Source organism: Lissotriton helveticus, chromosome 2_1 (genome assembly GCF_964261635.1).
Source record: "Lissotriton helveticus chromosome 2_1, aLisHel1.1, whole genome shotgun sequence".
NCBI classification, from domain to species: Eukaryota; Metazoa; Chordata; class Amphibia; order Caudata; family Salamandridae; genus Lissotriton; species Lissotriton helveticus.
The window spans coordinates 525036314-525054557 of record NC_136059.1 but is presented as its reverse complement, the minus strand read 5'-3'; the positions used below and the strand labels follow the sequence as shown (position 1 = coordinate 525054557).

The 18244-nt window shown below is 53.4% G+C and overlaps 1 protein-coding gene across 6 annotated transcripts in view; it reads right to left on the bottom strand.

Annotated features, from left to right (window-relative positions):
* Nucleotides 1–18244, bottom strand: part of MAST4 (microtubule associated serine/threonine kinase family member 4) — a 1958993-nt gene that overhangs the window by 399980 nt on the left and 1540769 nt on the right. For all 6 annotated transcript variants that reach the window (XM_078675181.1, XM_078675182.1, XM_078675184.1 and 3 more), the window contains one exon: nucleotides 11526–11580. In XM_078675181.1, the coding sequence (XP_078531307.1) occupies nucleotides 11526–11580 (55 nt within the window). The remainder of the gene's footprint in view (nucleotides 1–11525; nucleotides 11581–18244) is intronic.

The following is an 18244-nucleotide window of genomic DNA, read 5'->3' as shown; positions in this document are numbered from 1 at the left end:
TAGAACAAAACAAACATGTTGTAGTGGATCGCTACCCATGCAGAAGATCGCAGATTTGTTGATGCTACTTCAAGGTGCAAGTCTTTAGTTCCTGTTGATCTTAAATCTGCTTATCATCAGATTAAATTGAGTGAAGATTCCAAAGATCTTACGCCTTTTGTGACTCCATTTGGCACCTTTCGCTTTGCCAGGCCCTCTTTTGGTCTTGTGTCAGCAGCTTCGGTTTTTCAGAGAGCCTTGGAAAATGTCTTAAAAAATCTCACCGTAGTATGGGTATATCAAGATGATATACTGATCTATGGGAGAGACAATAGAGAGCATGATGAACGAGTTCTGGACGTTTTGGGTTGACTTAATGGCCATAATCTCACATTCAAATTTGAGAAGTATAAATTCAGGAAAGAATCTATTGATTATTTAGGTCACACCATTTCTGCGGGGGGTGTTATGCTCAGGGCGGATCTGGTTAATACCATTCACAAACTATATTCACCCCCTAGTAAGGAGGAATAGATGAGTTTCTTAGGAATGGCAGAGTATTATAGCAAGTTTGTGCAGGGCTTCGACTCTCTCTGTGTCAAGATGAGATCATTGTTACACAAGGGGTGTGAATTTGTGTGGGACCAGGCATGTGAAGATGAGTTTTGTAATCTCTAGGAGAAATTGAACACTGCACCCAAATTGAGTTGCTTTGATCCCCAAAAAAAATCTTATTTGATAACTGTTGCCAGTATGAAGAGTCTTGGTGCCGTTCTACTTCAAAAGAATCGAGGCCAGGATGACAATTTTATTTTTGTCACGGAGTGTGCGGGGAGCTGAATTGAGATATTCTGTTATAGAAAGAGAAGCTCTCACTGTATTGAGGTCCATTAAAAAACTCCAAAATCTGTTGTGGGGCAATGTGTTTGAAGTTAGGTCTGACCACAAGCCCCTGTGTGAAATCTTCAAGAAAAAAGGCATTGATGCTGTGTCTAGTAGGATCACCAAGTGGGTAGTGGGTCTGCAAGACTATGATTTTGAAATTAAGTACCTGCCTGGAGTAGACAACAAGGTTGTGGATGCTTTGTCACGTCTGGTTGATTTGGGTGAACAAACTTCATCTGATGATTGCCTACAAAATGATGAAGACATGGTGTGTGGCATAGAGTGCGACAGTATTACTCGATAAAGGCAGGTTGAAGCTTTATTTTCTGACAGTGTGTTAGTTGAGGTTTTGGTACGTATGAAGACAGGTTGGAAAACCAAACCCGAGGGTGATGAGGAGTTAGAAAAATGTTGGCATGTCAAGGATGAACTCTCAGATCACGGTGGTGTACTTGTGAGGGGTTTGAGAGGAATTCCTCTGTCTGTCCTTAGGCATGATCTTCTTGATTTGGCCCATGTTGGACATCAGGGGATGTTGAAAACCAAAGAGAGACTGAGGTTGTCATATTAGTGGCCAAGGATGGATTTGCAGGTAGAGCGCTCTACCAGGGATTGCGTGCAGTGTGCTTTGAGTGAGAGGGTAGCCAAGTCAAAGGTTAAACCGATGGTCATATGAGATCGCCCTGATGATCCCTGGAAGGAAGTCGGACAGGATATTTTTGGTCCTGTTCATTCCAATTGCTCAGAGTGGTATGTTCTTGTTCTGGTTGACCTATTCACCAGATGGCCTGAAAGAACTGTTACACTTGGCATAGAGACTAAGCAGGTGAAAACATTTTTGCAAAAACGCACAGCCAGGGAAGGAATCCCTGATGCTATACTAACCGACAATGGTGTTCAGTCTGTCTCCAGAGAAATTCAGCAGTTCCTAGTTCAATATGGCATTAAGCACAAGAAGTGTGCCTTATACCATCCTGAAACCAACGTAATGGTGGAATGCTTCAATCATGTCCTTAAAGAGACGATTGAGATGGTTAAATCTTCTGGGTCAGACTGGCGTAATGACATTTTTAAGAAGTTTGAAATTTATAGGGTGTTCCCTCATGCCACAACTAAGAAAACCTCTTTTGAACTTTTCAGGGGAAGACGTCCCAACATGTTGGTGGCACCTACATGGATAAATGACTTACAAAACGCTCAGGGTGGGAGCTGTGATGAGCGTGATTGTAAACTTACTGAATCAAAAAAAATAGTAGCTCGCAAGGAGCTTAATGACCAGAGAAAGCGTGTGAAAGAGACTATTGTGAAAGTGGGAGATTGGGTTCTAATTAAGAATCCTTGTAGAAGAACCTCTTCTACAACATTCCTTAAACTTTTGCAAGTTATCAAGATCTTTAAGAATGCAGTCAAAACTGCTGATCACCCTTTATGGAACTTGAACAGAGTGGTTGTTGTTAGAGATGATCTGGTACCTTTTCATCCACTATACGAAGGTTCTGGTACCAGCTTGTGCAACAGTTATAGTGGTCCAAAAAAGTCTCCTGCTGGTTCAAAGAACACTAATCTCTCTGGTGGTCTAAATAACACTTCTGCAAGCTCAAAGGGATTTGTCAGGGCTTCAGGCACTGTACGTAGGTCCACAAGAGTATCTTCCAATCCCACATACTTGAAGGATTATGTACAGTAAATGTATTGCTTATGTTATGTGATTTTCTCTTATGTTCATTTTCATTATCCTTGTATATATTTCGTTTATTGCTCTACTCTGTTTTGTAAAGGAGGGAGATGTGTGGCATTCTAGGTCTTTGCTCCTGTTGCCAGGAGCTTTGGAATGTCTATGTAAGAGGCTGTCAGTTGAAGCTGAGCCTCCTTCGTGTCTGTATGGTTCCTGTGGATGGGATCCTTTTCTTCATGATAATAAACCCAAATTTGGAAACTCCTATCTGCGCAGAGCTTGATTCTTACAATGGGTTTGAATCCTATTACCAACATATTAGCATACTATGTGGTCCTATGCAAATACCGGTCTTGCAGGAACTTAGACGTGGGTTTTAGCGGATATTAAATGCTACATTAAGAAATGAACACTTCTAACAAAACTAAGGTATTTCGAGATGAGTATAACCTTTCTACATACACCCACATAAACCAATAAGTTACACCACAGATCGAAGAGACATTTTTCTTTCATGTCCATTCAAAACAGTACTGTTCATTTTAGTAAAACAAGTCTGTTAACACAGCAACATGGTCACCTAGCTTATGGTCCCTACCACTATGTAAAAGAAACAAGCTAACAGAATTTTCGCTTTTGTTGCTGCAATCAGAAGCAGGTCATATTCGTATGCTATTGTTCTGCTTTACTTTGTACATAAAATATACGTCTACTGTCTTGTAGACTGTTATTTAATCAATGAAAATCTTTCTTTCTATCCTTTACTGCCTTTCCACTGGGCTGATCATGTAGTGCGAATTATGGAAATTGTGGATCTAACGATTGAGAGGATCTCAACTTGTTTTTAATGGTTGCATATTTATCTGTGAATCTCTCATTGTGTAATATAATTCTTTTATTGGTGTGCCATGGCATATTCATAGCTGCCAACTGTCCCGTTTTTGCCGGGGCAGTCTCGCAAGTTGGAGACTGTGCCGGATAATGGGGATTTGGGGGGGTGGCCGACCAACGGGAGGCTCGCCCCCCCGGGGAAGTTTGGGGCACCAGGGGAGGGGGGGGGGGAGGGGGAAGTTTGGCACACGGGGATCGCCGTAGCGGCGTTTTTGGGCTGGTTGGGCGGTTTGGGCTCCTTTTGGGCTGCTTCTGGACGTGGGGCTATATAGCCGGCCATTTTGTGTCACCGCGCACGTTTGTGGTGCGGTGACACAGCAGCCAGGTCGCAGATAGATTTTGTGGCAGGAATAGTTAGGAGTTGAGGCCCAGCGGTTTGTGTGGCGGCGGTGCGCGGTTTTTTCGAGCCGTTTGTTTCACGCGGAGGCGTGTGAGGCGCTCAGGCGGTGTGAGGAGCGGTGACCTGTGTCGGCGGTAGGGGGCGTGCAGAATTTGGATGGCGGCGACGGACCCGCGTGTCGTGGAGGCGCTGCGGCTCTTAGAAGAAGCGGGCCGCATGGACTTGATGCGGCCCGACTTGAGGGTGAGGCCGCCGCGGCGCGCTGCCATCGGCGCCGCGGCAGCTGTGGCGGCGTGCGACCCGCCGAGGTCGCGGGTTGTTCAGCGGGGGGGGAGGGGGGGCGGGGGGGCGGATGGGGGAGGCCGGGCGGTGACCAAGGCTCCGGCAAAGGCTCCCGCGAAGTCAAAGGGGGGGGCGCGGAAGGCCCGGCAGGCGGGGCGGAAGAGGCCGCTGGCTTTTGTGACCGGAGGGGAGGGGGGGGTGGGGGGAGGACGCGAGGAGGTGAGTGACGCGTTCGAGGCACGGCCGGGTGGCCTGGGGGGTGTGGGGGAGGGGGGTGGGGCCCGGATGGTTGTGGATGGGGAGGGCGGGAGCACTGGAGGGGGGGGCGGGGGGGGGTGAGTGCGGAGGGGCCTGCAGGAGGGGAGGGCACAAGTGGCAGTGGGGGGCGCGGGGAGTTGGTGGGGGTAGAGCTGGGGGGGGCGGTTTCGCCGCTGCTCATTGAGGAGACAGATGTGGAAGAGGAGGGGGTGGGGGGGGGAAGACACGGAGCTGGACTGGGGTGGGTCATCGGAGGAGGAGGGGGGGGTGGGGGCGAGGGGGCGGTCGTCGCCGGGGCAGGGGGGCCGGGGGGGGGGGGGGCCGGGAGGGGGAGAGGGGCCGGGGTAGAGGGCGGGGTGAGTCGGAGGCGCTGGGAGGCATGAGGGGAGGCGGCGGCTCGACCGGCGAGGGGGGTGGGTCGGGGTGGGCGTTTGGGAGGGGCGGGTTTGAGGAGGGGGCTGGGAGCGGGGTTGGGGGCCCGGGCGGGCTGGTGGCGAGTTTTGGGGGGGGTGCGGGGGGCAGTGGCGTGGCCTGGGGGGGAGCGGGGGGAGTGGGGCGTGGAAGGGGGGTGGGGCCGAGTTGGGGTTTCGGGGGGTGGGGCGGGCCGGGGGGATGGGCTGGGGAAGGGGGTTGGGAGCTAGGAGGTGGGAGTGTCCCGTCGCGGCGCGGTGGCCATTCGGCGGGGTGGGGGAGGGGTGCGGCGATGGGGTGGGGGTTTGGCGGAGGGGGCAGCGCGTGCGGGGGCGACGGGGGTGGTTTTTACCCTGGCATGCTGGACTCCACCTTTTTTCCTTGGCAGGAGCTGTTGGTAAGGCGCTCGGGGGAGCAGCATGCGGCTCCCACCCACCGAGTGGATGGGCCGGCTCTGTTTGGTGCGGACGGCCGAGCTCCAGCGAGGGACCTGGCTCAGGGACTGGGCGAATGGAGGCGAGACGCGTCTCCGCCGGCCCCTCCCCGATGGGTCTCTACGGCCGCCGGGGTTGGGGGAGTAAGGATGGACACGACTATTTCTGAGTTGCCTGCGAGTGTAGTGCATAGGAGGGGGAGTGTGGACTTGATGGAGTTGATGCGGGTGTGTCGTGAGCGAGCGGGTTTGAGCCGGGCGGACCACCAGCTGGGGGGCCAAGGGGGTGTGGTACCGGCGGATGGTGAGTCTGAGGAGGAGGGTGAGATTCGGGAGGATGGGGGGGCTGGTAATGGTGTTGGAAGTGTATTTCAGGTGCCGGCACGGCAGGAAGCACCCAGAGTGACGGCCCCCTCGGCTCCACTGGTTAGGCGGCGGGATCCAGCAAGGACGCCGACCTTGACGCCAGGTAAGACAGGTGACGGCGCGGGGTGCGCTAAGAGGCGTTGTGTGGTGTCCGTGGGGTCTGGGGGCGATGGGGAGGATGGGTGGCGGTTGGTGCGGGGACGGTATGTACAGGACGCGGGAGTCGGTACAGAAGGCGCGGGGTCAGGCGGGGCGGCGCCGGGCGAAGGAAGCGGGGTTGAGGCGGCGGGCGACAAGGCATCGGGCGGAAAGGAGGCGGCGGGGGGAAGTAAGGAGAGTTGTGTGATTCCGGTGCGGAAGCTGCCGTACATGGGGTTGACCAAGCCGCTGGGGGCACATCTTTCCGCGGCTACGAAGGAGAAGATTTGGAAGGGGGAGTACATCGATATTTTGAAGTTGCTGCATAGGGAGTTGACATCGAAGGAAGGGTCAAAAGAGGAGGAGCAGGAGTTGGCTAGGCGCCCAAAGGTGCCCCTGACGCTGGACAATTGGTCTGCGGCGTTCCTCATTTACGCGAGCGTGTATTGCGAGAAATTCCCGGACAGGTGCGTCGCGCTCTTTAAATACATGGATGTGGTCCGGAGGGCGCAGGTGACATACGGCGGGTATGCTTGGTCGCACTACGACGAGGAGTTTCGGGCGCGCATGGCGGGGGACCCCGAGGCCCAGTGGGGGGAGCTGGATTCGGATTTGTACCAGCAGACGATGGGAGGGGCCAAGTTTGGCCGCACCATCTACACGGCCAGCGGTTTGCCGCTGGCTTCCCCCCCCTTTGCGGCGCGCCCCACCCGTGGGGGGGTGGGTCAGGGCGCCTCTGGCAGCCAGGCTGCGGTCGGGGCCTGTTGGGATTTCAATAGGGGTGTCTGCGGGCGGGCGGCGTGCCGTTTCCGGCATGAGTGCTCTTCGTGCGGACGGAACCATCCGGCGCTGCGGTGTTGGGGCACCGGGGGCCCCCCAGGCCAGCTGCCTCCGCAGGGGGGTGGATTTGCCAGAGGAGGTTCAGGCGGAGGGAGGGGTGGGGGTAGAGGGGGGGGAGCAGGGGCTCTGGGAAAAGGCTCGTACGCCGGTTAGGATCGAGCGGATGGAGCCCTGGTTGGCGGCGTATCCGCGGGCGGAGGATGCTGCTGTGCTGCGCCGGGGTTTTCGGGAGGGTTTTCGGTTGGGGTACGAAGGTCCCCGGATTGCTCGCTGGGCGGAAAATCTGAAATCAGTGAACGCGCACAGGGGCATAGTGAGAGAGAAACTGTTCAAGGAGGTCAGGGAGGGGCGGATGGCGGGCCCCTTCACGGCGCCGCCGCTGCCAGGTTTGATCATTTCCCCCATCGGGGTGGTGCCTAAGAAGGAGGAAGGGCAGTTCCGACTGATACAGCACTTGTCCTGGCCGGAGGGGGAGTCGGTCAATGCGTACATTTCGGCGGATTTGGCGTCTGTGACGTATTCGTCGGTGGACGTGGCGCGACGTCTGGTTGCGGCGGCGGGGCAGGGTGCGCTGTTGGCAAAATGCGACATCAAGTCGGCTTTCCGACTCCTTCCGGTGCACCCGGCGGATTACCAGTTGCTGGGGATCCAGTTTCAAGGTCACATCTTTGTGGATAAGGCGCTGCCGATGGGGTGTTCCATTTCTTGCGCACTTTTTGAGCGTTTCAGCTCCTTCATTCAGTGGGTTTTTTCCAGGCGCACAGGCTCGGAGTCAGTGACGCACTATCTGGATGATTTCTTCCTGGTGGGGCGGCCCGGTGCGGCGGACTGTCAGCGGCTGCTGGATGGTTTGGCCGGGTTGATGGGGGAATTTGGGGTTCCCCTGGCGCCAGAGAAGACGTGCGGTCCCAGTACGGTGTTGTCCTTTCTCGGTATCGAGCTCGACTCGGTCGCCATGGAAGCACGCCTGCCAGAAGACAAACGGGTGGCGATGTTGGGTCTGGTGGATGACATGTTGGCGAGGAGGAAGGTGACGGTGCGGGACGTACAGGTGTTGTTGGGACATTTGAATTTTGCGTGCCGCGTGGTGCGGGCCGGACGGACGTTTTGCCGGCGTCTGGGGCTGGCGCTGTCGGGTTTGCCATTGCCACATCACCATGTGCGCCTCTCGGCAGGGATGAAGGAGGACCTGCGCATGTGGCGGGCTTTCTTGGTGCGTTTCAATGGGGTGCCGATGGCGCCGGCGGAGGACTGGGAGTGGGAGGTCACCATGTACTCGGATGCGGCGGGCGTCGGTGGTTTCGGCCTGTACTGGGAGGGAAAATGGTGTGCGGAGCAGTGGCCGGACCACTGGCAGGCGGGCGGGAGGAGCATTGCGTTCCTGGAGTTGTTCCCTTTGGTGGTGGCAGTCACGGTGTGGGCGGGGGCGTTGGCACACAAGAGGGTGCTTTTTCGTGTGGACAACATGGCCGTCGTGCAGGTGGTGAACAGGCAGTCGGCTCGGGATCCGCAGGTACTGAAACTGATGCGGGTGTTTGTCTTGCGGTGCTTGGAAAATGACATACTGTTTCAGGCGCGCCACGTTCCCGGTGTGGACAATGACATTGCTGATGCCTTGTCTCGTTCACAGTGGGAGAGGTTCCATGGGCTAGCCACGGCGGCGGAGGAAGTCAGGACGCCGGTGCTGGAAGAACTGTGGTCGGTAGGCGAGGCCGGGTCTTTCAGTTGGTGAAGACGTCAGTGGCTGTGTCGACGTGGAAGGCTTACGAGCTAGCGTGGGAGGAATTCCTGCAGTCAGGTGCGGTGCGGTGTGGGGACAGGTGGCAGCGCGAGGAACAGGTGGTAAGATTCATGCTGGCGCTTATGGACAGGGGCTTGTCGCGGGTGTCAATTGCGGGAAAGTTGTCGGCGGTGGCCTTCATGGGGAAGATGTGGTGGGGTTACCCTCCGTCGGCGGGGGAGTTGGGAACCAGGCTGCTGGAGGGGTGGGCGAGGGAGAGTGGGGCGACGGTGCGGCTGCGCCGTCCCATTTCGGCGGTTTTGCTGGCAGGAGTGATTGGCGCGCTACCAGAGGTGTGCAGGGATGTGGGCGAGACGGTGCGTTTCTCTACGTTGATGTCATGGCTTTTCTTTGGGGCGTTTCGAGTGTCGGAGCTGCTGGGCGCGAGGGGGCGGCGGGGGGTGTTGTGGGGAGAGGTGGAGGTGCGGGCCCGGGAAGTGGCAGTGTGTTTGAGACGCTCGAAGACGGACCAGCGGGGGGTTGGTACTTGGGTGGTGCTGGGGCCGGGCGACAAGGAGGGGGTGTGCCCGGCGGTTTGGGGCAGGAGGTTGATGGCTGAAAGTGGTGTGTCGGAGGGGGAGGTTTTTGGCCGGGGTGGGGGGGGAGGGGTGACGGCGTCTCAAGCATTGTGGGTCTTGCGGCGGGCACTGCGGGTCTTGGGGGAGGATCCCCTGGCGTTCGGGACGCATTCTTTTCGGATTGGGGCGGCGACGGAGGCGGCACGGCGGGGTTGGGGTAAGGAAGAGATTCAGAGGCTGGGTCGGTGGAAATCGGACGCTTACAGGACGTATGTGAGGTTGAGGGAGGCGGATGGTGCTTTGTCGCAATGATTCCCGAGTCTCATATATGTGTCTTTGCAGGTGCTGTGGCGGGGCCGGATGTGGCTGTCCTGAATTTGTATATTGTGGGACATTCGTTCGTCAAGCGGGCTGAACGAGCGGAGTGGGACAGGCATCAGGCTCTCAATTTGGGATTGGATCCGGGGTTGTATAGATGTCATTGGAGGGGGAAAGGGGGTAGGCGTTGGCATGAGTTATTGCCGTTGTTAAGCACGTTGGTGAAAGGGGGGGTGTGCCCGGATGTGGTGGTAATTCACCTGGGCGAGAACGACTTGGTGCAGTGCAAGGGTTTGGCGCTGCTCAAGCAAATGAGACAGGACCTGCAGGAAATCAGGAGGCAATGGGCGGGCTGCCATGTCATATGGTCGGAGTTTATTCCCAGGCGGGTGTGGAGGGGAGCTGAGCGCCCAGGGGCCATAGACAGGGCTCGTAGGAAGATCAATCGTGAGATGCGCGCTTTCTGCGCAAGGGAAGGGGTGGGGAGGATGGAGCACCCGGAGTTGCGCTATGGTGCACACTATTTCTTCTTGGAGGATGGGGTCCACCTGTCCAGGTACGGCATGGAGCTGTATATAGTGCAGTTAAAGGAGGCTTTAGATGGGGCCCCGGGGGTGGTCAGGTATCCCAGGAGACAGGAGTCCTAGGGGGGGGTCGAAAGTCGTAAGCGACTTTCGAGTGGCGCTGTCCTAAGGAAATAGGGTGGTTGGCTGGAGGCCTGGGACTGCATGGTAGCGGGGGTTTGGGGTCATGGAGGTCATTAGGGGCATCTAGTAGAGGGGCAGGTTGATGAGCGTATGTTGTTGTATTACTGTTGCAATGTTCGGGCTTACATTTAGGGGTGGGGGTGGGGGGGCTGTTAGGCAGTTGTTAATTAGTGAGCAGTAGTTTTGTGCGGCACAGGCCAAGGGGGATGTGTTATACGTGCACCTGATTCCAATAAAAGTGGCCTTTTTCACACACTTCTGGTGTCAGTGTCTTTGCTTCCCCCCCCCCTCACCTACTGGTGTGCCCCAATGGGGATTTGGGGGGGTGGCCGACCAACGGGAGGCTCGCCCCCCCGGGGAAGTTTGGGGCACCAGGGGAGGGGGGGGGGAGGGGGAAGTTTGGCACACGGGGATCGCCGTAGCGGCGTTTTTGGGCTGGTTGGGCGGTTTGGGCTCCTTTTGGGCTGCTTCTGGACGTGGGGCTATATAGCCGGCCATTTTGTGTCACCGCGCACGTTTGTGGTGCGGTGACACAGCAGCCAGGTCGCAGATAGATTTTGTCCCTCCCTCCCTCCCTTTTTTGCAGGGTTTTTTCGGCATTGTTAGGCCCAAGGGTGTTTTCCCTTTGCGGGGTGGGGGGGGGGGGGGTCGAGGATTTGGTCCCGAGGGGCTTTTTTGGTTGATGGTGCACTATTTAGGTTTGAGGTTGTGTTTTTTGTCGCTGGAACAGGTGCGTTGTGGGGCGCTGTCCTAAGGAAATAGGGTGGTTGGCTGGAGGCCTGGGACTGCATGGTAGCGGGGGTTTGGGGTCATGGAGGTCATTAGGGGCATCTAGTAGAGGGGCAGGTTGATGAGCGTATGTTGTTGTATTACTGTTGCAATGTTCGGGCTTACATTTAGGGGTGGGGGTGGGGGGGCTGTTAGGCAGTTGTTAATTAGTGAGCAGTAGTTTTGTGCGGCACAGGCCAAGGGGGATGTGTTATACGTGCACCTGATTCCAATAAAAGCGGCCTTTTTCACACACTTCTGGTGTCAGTGTCTTTGCTTCCCCCCCCCCTCACCTACTGGTGTGCCCCAATTCACTATCCCGGGGACAGTCCCAGCAATTGAACTTTTAGCCCTGCCATGCGTCTTGCAGAAAATTGCGATGGGAATTTCAAACTTTAGGCCAAAGTAGCTGAGTTGGAAAAGTTCTCCAATGCAGCTTAACAGGAAAATGTTTCCAAGTCAGCTACTTTAGCCTGAAGTTTGAAAATCCTGTCTCAATTCCCTGCAATTCTCGCTTTATTGAGTAGACCCTATAATCTGCACTGGGATAAACGGGTCGAATTAAATTATGCTAATTATGTGGGTTGGGCAGCATGAGCGGAGCTTTGGGTAAATTTTCAAGTAAGTAATTGATAGCTGTGCTGGAAAGTGACAATGGATTTTTTTTCAAATGTTGACTATCTATATGAGCATGCTACACGCGCATCGAAGCTGAGATGATGCGTGCTCTAACTAACCAGGATTATTTTCATTCAGTAATATTGCATGTTGTTTTCTAGAACACACCACCTCAGCTACCCGGCGTGTTAAGGTCACGGTGTCTGGTCCGGACGAGCACGTTTTCTTCCGCCATGGGCGCAGAACTCGATAATAAATGAGAGAAAAGAGCATTCACTTCATGGCGACAAGTACAGAGAACATGGAGTTAGTTCCTACCTTCTGGCTGAAGCGCTCGGGGAGAAGTTTCTAGGGCTGTCTTGCGGGCTACTTCCTGTGAAGATAAACAACAGCAATGTCATGAAGAAAAAAGCTAAATTAAAACATATCAAGAAATTGATAAAGGCACATAAAGGTAATTAGATAAAATGTAGTTTATTCCAACGACAGCAGCAGGTGAGAACATAACTGGCAGCCTGTTCAACCGTCGTCCACCTGCCCCCTCAATATCCCACCCACCTCAAAGTTCTAAACAGAACACAGAACAAACAACGATAGAATTCTACAGAAATGTTCATCGTCACATTGGCTCACATTTTGTGAGTAAGATCCACGCTTTTGCAGAGCTAATAGGTCCGGCTTTAATGTGCTAACCCAGGTGGGGTCTGCATTTCTTAGCACATTAAAGTCAAACCTATTGGCTTTGGCATTTTAGGTGTTCCGAGAGTAACAAGGACTTGCAGCGTCCAGGGCTAAATTCTATTTTGTTGTTTGTGTTTCAACCTCAGTATTAAATGTGATGTAACTGTGCTGTATTGTGTTTGTGGCGTGTTTGAGGGAAGCCTGAACTACTGCTTCGCGCGCTCTATGCGCGAAAGTTAAATCCATTAGAGTGGTACGGGCAGCTAGGCACACCTCAGGGGTTCATTTGAGATATGGGTGAATCAGTAGTACCCACGAGACTTGAATAGCTGGGTGAGTGGCTAATGTGCACGCTTGCTGTGCGAGGCGCGGCCCACAAAGAAAGGAGTTGGTGTGGGTTTTCCTGTTCAGAAGGGCATACTCTGGCCGTTTTAAGAGCTGGTGAAATAAAGCACCTGTCGTTTCGTCTCACATACACCACCACGTAACATGTGTTTGATTCTATAGCACCTTATGCCTTTCTACTTTAAGTAATGCCGAACATTTTGTTTTATTTCATGGCCTCGTGATTTTTGCTGTCCAGTTCGGCCTGTACACCAGGTTTCCCCAGTGCAGTTGCACATGATAAGTAGGCTCTTCTGGGCGCCCGAACTTTGCCTAGGAGATAATATCGGATGATGTTGAACTTGAAAATGCGCGCCTGATTTAATTAGGCTAGCGAATCTACTTCACATACGGGCTTGAGGCCAGGAGGAAGACCAGAGGTGCAAGCGCCAGGGATGTGCCAGAGGGCTGGCTCCCATGGGACCAACAGCGCTTTAAGTGGGCCGGGTCGGGGGGGGGGGCGTGGGGGTGGGGGGAGTGGTCTCAGACCTGGCAGTAATTAAAACCAGGCCTTGAAACTTGTCCCGCTGTCTGGCTCTATATTCATGCCCATAAGTGGCAAAAAGACAGCTATGTCAAAGAGGAGCATAAAAACCTGTTATGTTTTGTAAGTCAGTGATGCAATCCCTGTTCACTTTTCATATGTTTTACCTCACCTTGCATTCCTTAAGAGGGCATGCTTTTTAGGTCTCGCCTGTCAATGCGCATGCGCATTGAGCAGAGCGAGACTATAGGGCTTTAAACAAAGTTTACCTAACTGCGGCGATTTGGTGCTGTGCCCGTGGCTTTTAGGTCAATGCGCTTGCGCATTGACCTAAAATGTGCGTGCACATCACCAAATCGCCGTCTGTTCCCTCAGCCGCATTCCTCCCACACCTTTTGAAGTGAAGCTTAGCTTCACTTCAAAGGCCCCGGCTGCTTCACACCCACATGCCGCTCTACCCGCTCCGCCCCCTCCCCTGCCCGCCGTGTCGCATTTCTCCTCCCCCCTCCCCTTCTCTGCCTTCTCTCCGTCTTGTTTTTTTTTTTACCCGCTCCGCCCCCTCCCCTGCCCGCCGTGTCGCATTTCTCCTCCCCCCTCCCCACAGCAATGCCCTCCGCCGTCTCTCGTGTTTCTTTTGACTCGTTTTCGTTAGGGTTGGTGCTGTCTTTTCCTGCTGCTTCACACCACCTTTTGCAACAATACTTGTGTCTTGATTTGGGATTTTATCTTTTTACACCGAGTTGCAATAGGTTCGTGGTGAATTCACATGTTATATTGTTCAGCAAAGTGGATTATTATTATTCCAATCTGTAAAGTTGCAAAACAACCCCCAGTAAGAAACGTGAAACTGTAACTCGGGTCAAGAACTGCATCTCCGTCATTACCGCATGCGTTCATGCTTCACCGTGTCACTGATTAAGGTAAATCAGCAGTTAGCTGTATCTTTGAATTTGGAGCAAAATGTCATTGGCAAACCTCTATTTTTTTTATTAGACTGCATCATCTAAAGAGCTCCTATGCAGAGCGAATAATCATGTTATGCCGCCTCTCCCGATACTAATTTACTGGAAGTTTCTACTAGACAGCTTTGACTATCTATCCCAGCTAATACAATGTCAATCAGAAAAGTGAGCGAGTCACGGATTTTAATCATAACTATTTTTATAACCCTTTTAACAAAACACGGTTTTATGGGCAACTCAACATTTCATATAAAAAAATAGGAGATTAAATTCCTGCTGCTTCACACCCTCATCGTCTACACACACACCTACAAGCATTCCTCCAAGTTGTCTCTCTCTTCAATCATGTGTGTTGTATCCTGCACGAGCGCCGCGTCAGCTGTGACCCCGCTCTGTGCATGTGGACGCTGTGAATGTCCCTGCGTGTGCGCTCCACTCGTGTCTTTCTATGCAGGCTGCCTTCTGCTGTGTGCATGCGTCTGCTGTACTCGCAGACTGTATTGGTGCCTATTTGTGACTATGCCCGCAGGCGTGCACCATGTTTTGTATACTCTAAGTGTGTGTTCTCTAAAGGAATGCATTTACTGTTGTAGGCACAGTTTGTGTGTACATTCACTTCGTCATCTGCTATGTAGGTATACCTTATGCACGCTGTGTGCGTGAGCCTTTTGCGATTGCCGTACGTGCAGCCTCCTGTGTGTGTTTGCGCCGTCTGCTCTGTCTGTCTCACCCTCAACCCCTCACCCTCACCCTCACTCACCCTCAACCCCTCACCCTCACCCTCACTCACCCTCAACCCCTCACCCTCACTCACCCTCAACCCCTCACCCTCACTCACCCTCACCCTCACCCTCCCTCAACCCCTCACCCTCACCCTCAACCCCTCACCCTCACTCACCCTCACTCACCCTCACCCTCACTCACCCTCAACCCCTCACCCTCAACCCCTCACCCTCACTCACCCTCAACCCCTCACCCTCACTCACCCTCACTCACCCTCAACCCCTCACCCTCACTCACCCTCACCCTCACTCACCCTCAACCCCTCACCCTCACTCACCCTCACTCACCCTCACCCTCAACCCCTCACCCACCCTCACCCTCACTCACCCTCACTCACCCTCACCCTCACTCACCCTCACTCACCCTCAACCCCTCACCCTCACTCACCCTCAACCCCTCACCCTCACTCACCCTCACTCACCCTCACCCTCACTCACCCTCACCCTCACTCACCCTCAACCCCTCACCCTCAACCCATCACCCTCACTCACCCTCACCCTCACTCACCCTCACCCTCACCCTCACCCTCACCCTCACCCACCCTCACTCACCCTCACCCTCACTCACCCTCACCCTCACTCACCCTCACCCTCACTCACCCTCAACCCCTCACTCACCCTCAACCCCTCACCCTCACTCACCCTCAACCCCTCACCCTCACTCACCCTCAACCCCTCACCCTCAACCCCTCACTCACCCTCACTCACCCTCACTCTCACTCACCCTCACTCACCCTCAACCCCTCACCCTCACCCACCCTCACTCACCCTCAACCCCTCACCCTCACTCACCCTCACCCTCACTCACCCTCACCCTCACTCACCCTCAACCCCTCACCCTCACTCACCCTCACTCACCCTCAACCCCTCACCCTCACCCTCACTCACCCTCACTCACCCTCAACCCCTCACTCACCCTCACTCACCCTCAACCCCTCACCCTCACCCTCACTCACCCTCAACCCCTCACCCTCAACCCCTCACCCTCACTCACCCTCACTCACCTTCAACCCCTCACCCTCACTCACCCTCAACCCCTCACCCTCACTCACCCTCAACCCCTCACCCTCACCCACCCTCACCCTCACTCACCCTCACTCACCCTCACCCTCACCCTCACTCACCCTCACCCTCACTCTCACTCACCCTCACCCACCCTCACCCACCCTCACCCACCCTCACTTACCCTCACTCACCCTCACCCTCACTCACCCTCACTCACCCTCACCCTCACTCACCCTCACTCTCACCCACCCTCACCCTCACTCACCCTCACCCACCCTCACTCACCCTCAACCCCTCACCCTCACCCTCACTCACCCTCACTCACCCTCAACCCCTCACCCTTACTCACCCTCAACCCCCACTCACCCTCAACCCCCACTCACCCTCAACCCCCACTCACCCTCAACCCCTCACTCACCCTCACTCTCACTCACCCTCAACCCCTCACCCTCACTAACCCTCACCCTCACTCACCCTCAACCCCTCACCCTCACTCACCCTCAACCCCTCACTCACCCTCACCCTCAACCCCTCGCCCTCACTCACCCTCAACCCCTCACCCTCACCCTCACTCACCCTCAACCCCTCACCCTCACCCTCACCCTCACCCTCAACCCCTCACCCTCACTCACCCTCAACCCCTCACCCTCACTCACCCTCAACCCCTCACCCACCCTCACAACACATATTGTGTTACAATAGGTGTCACATTTGCGAAAGATAAAACTATTGCCATTGTAAATAACAAATCTATTAATTTCGCTATTTTCAAAACAAGCACATAAATAAAAAATGTGTCCTTTACAATACCAATAGCTCAAACTTTCCTAATGCGAGACCTATTGCATTGCTGTGCTTCTCTCCCCTGCTGCACTCTCCTGCTCTCTAGAGATGTGGCCTAACGACCAGAGCTGCCATCTAAGTGACGTAAATACAAAACATGTTGCATTCCAAATGCTATAGGTGTCACATTCGCGAAAGTTATAACTATTGGCATTGTAAATGACAAAGCCATCAATTTAGCAATTTTAAAAACCAACAAATAAATAAAATATGTCATTTACAAGACCAATAACTACAACTTTTCTAATGCGAGACCTATTGCATTTCCAATGCTTGTTTCAAGGTGGTGTGTTTCTGTAAGTTTATTTTCATGCTACAATGACTATTGTAAGGTGCATACTTTCAATTGAGTCACCTCCATTTGTGGAATAGTGTTTATGGTGGGGAAAGATAGAAAGCTATCACAGTGCCTGTCAGTGGGTTATGAAAATCTTCAGACTATGTGCACATGCAATCAGTGGCCTCTCTGCAGAGGGCACAGATTCATAATTGGTTATGTACCGTTGGTAATTGTGGGAAAGTGTGAGTGAGATGCAGATAGAGGATTTCAGAAAGATGTGAGAAAAATGGTATGTGTCTCAGAGTGAGACACTGCAGAATAAAGTGGTGTGAAGGGCAGAACAGGAATGTCCGAGAAATTCTGAAAGATACTACAGCTTATAGAGCCATAGTAGTTTTTAATTCATGGTCTCATATTTCAAGAATTGAAACATTTTCAATTCTAGCTATAAGCAAAAAAAATATGGGCTTTCATTTATATGGTACAGCTTACAACCATTGACAAAGCCAACAGTTCTGTTTTTATTTTAGGTACCTATAGTGTTGTTGTCCTCTCAGGTCTTCTGCAAAACTCCCTCTCAATTCTCCAGCAGCAAAATCAATGCCATTCACAGCAACTTCCACCTGAACAGACAAATCTCGGCAAATGCCTCCTGATCTTATCCAAAGAATCATTGCTAACTACAAGGTTGGACATCACCCCAGAGGAAACCGCTTCCATCGTGATGTCCAATCACGTAGGGGCCCCAGCAGAGACCTGTTCCCACCACATCTACTCCAGAGGACTGCAACCCAGCAGCTCCATGCTCACATTCATCCTGAATGCCTCCATCTCTTCTGCGACCTTCCAAGATGCTTGGAAACACAAAACTGTCCTCCCATTGCTGAAAAAACCCTCTGCTGACCCTTCAACACTCGTCAACTACAGACCAATCTCTTTGCTACCATGGCTGGCTAAGGTCTCAATAACTACGAACTCCTCAACACCATTAAGTCTGGTTTCAGACCCAACCACAGTACGGAAACTGCCTCATTGCCGCCACAGATGACATCTACATTACTCTGGTCAGAGGAAACACCCTGGCCGTCATCCTCCTGTCCCTCTCCGCAGCATTCAACACATTCTTCCACCCCATCCTCATCCAATGCCTGCACGACATCAGAATCCAAGGGAACGCACGCCAATGGATCTGCTCCTTCATGACCAAAAGGACCTAGTCAGCCTGGCACTGTACACCTCAGACACGTGCGACCTCACCTACAGAGTTCCACAAGGATCCGGCCATACTGTCTTAAATGCATACATTCTCCCTTTAACAAGCATCATTTGATCTCACAGCATCAATGCACTCTCTTTGCCAACAACATGCAACTCATTCTGTCCCTCACGGAAAAGACACCTTGTACGCAGATCAAGTTCAATGCCTACATGACATAGTAAAGCTGAACATTGACAAGACTGAAAAATAGAACTTTGGGAAGAGCACATAACCATGGGCAAACAGAGCTAGGACAGCCCCCGCCTCACTACCCGTGGCAAGAACCATAGGATCATCATTCATAGCAAACTGCCTAAGTCAATGTCGTCACTGCCACATGCTTCCATACTCTGAAGAA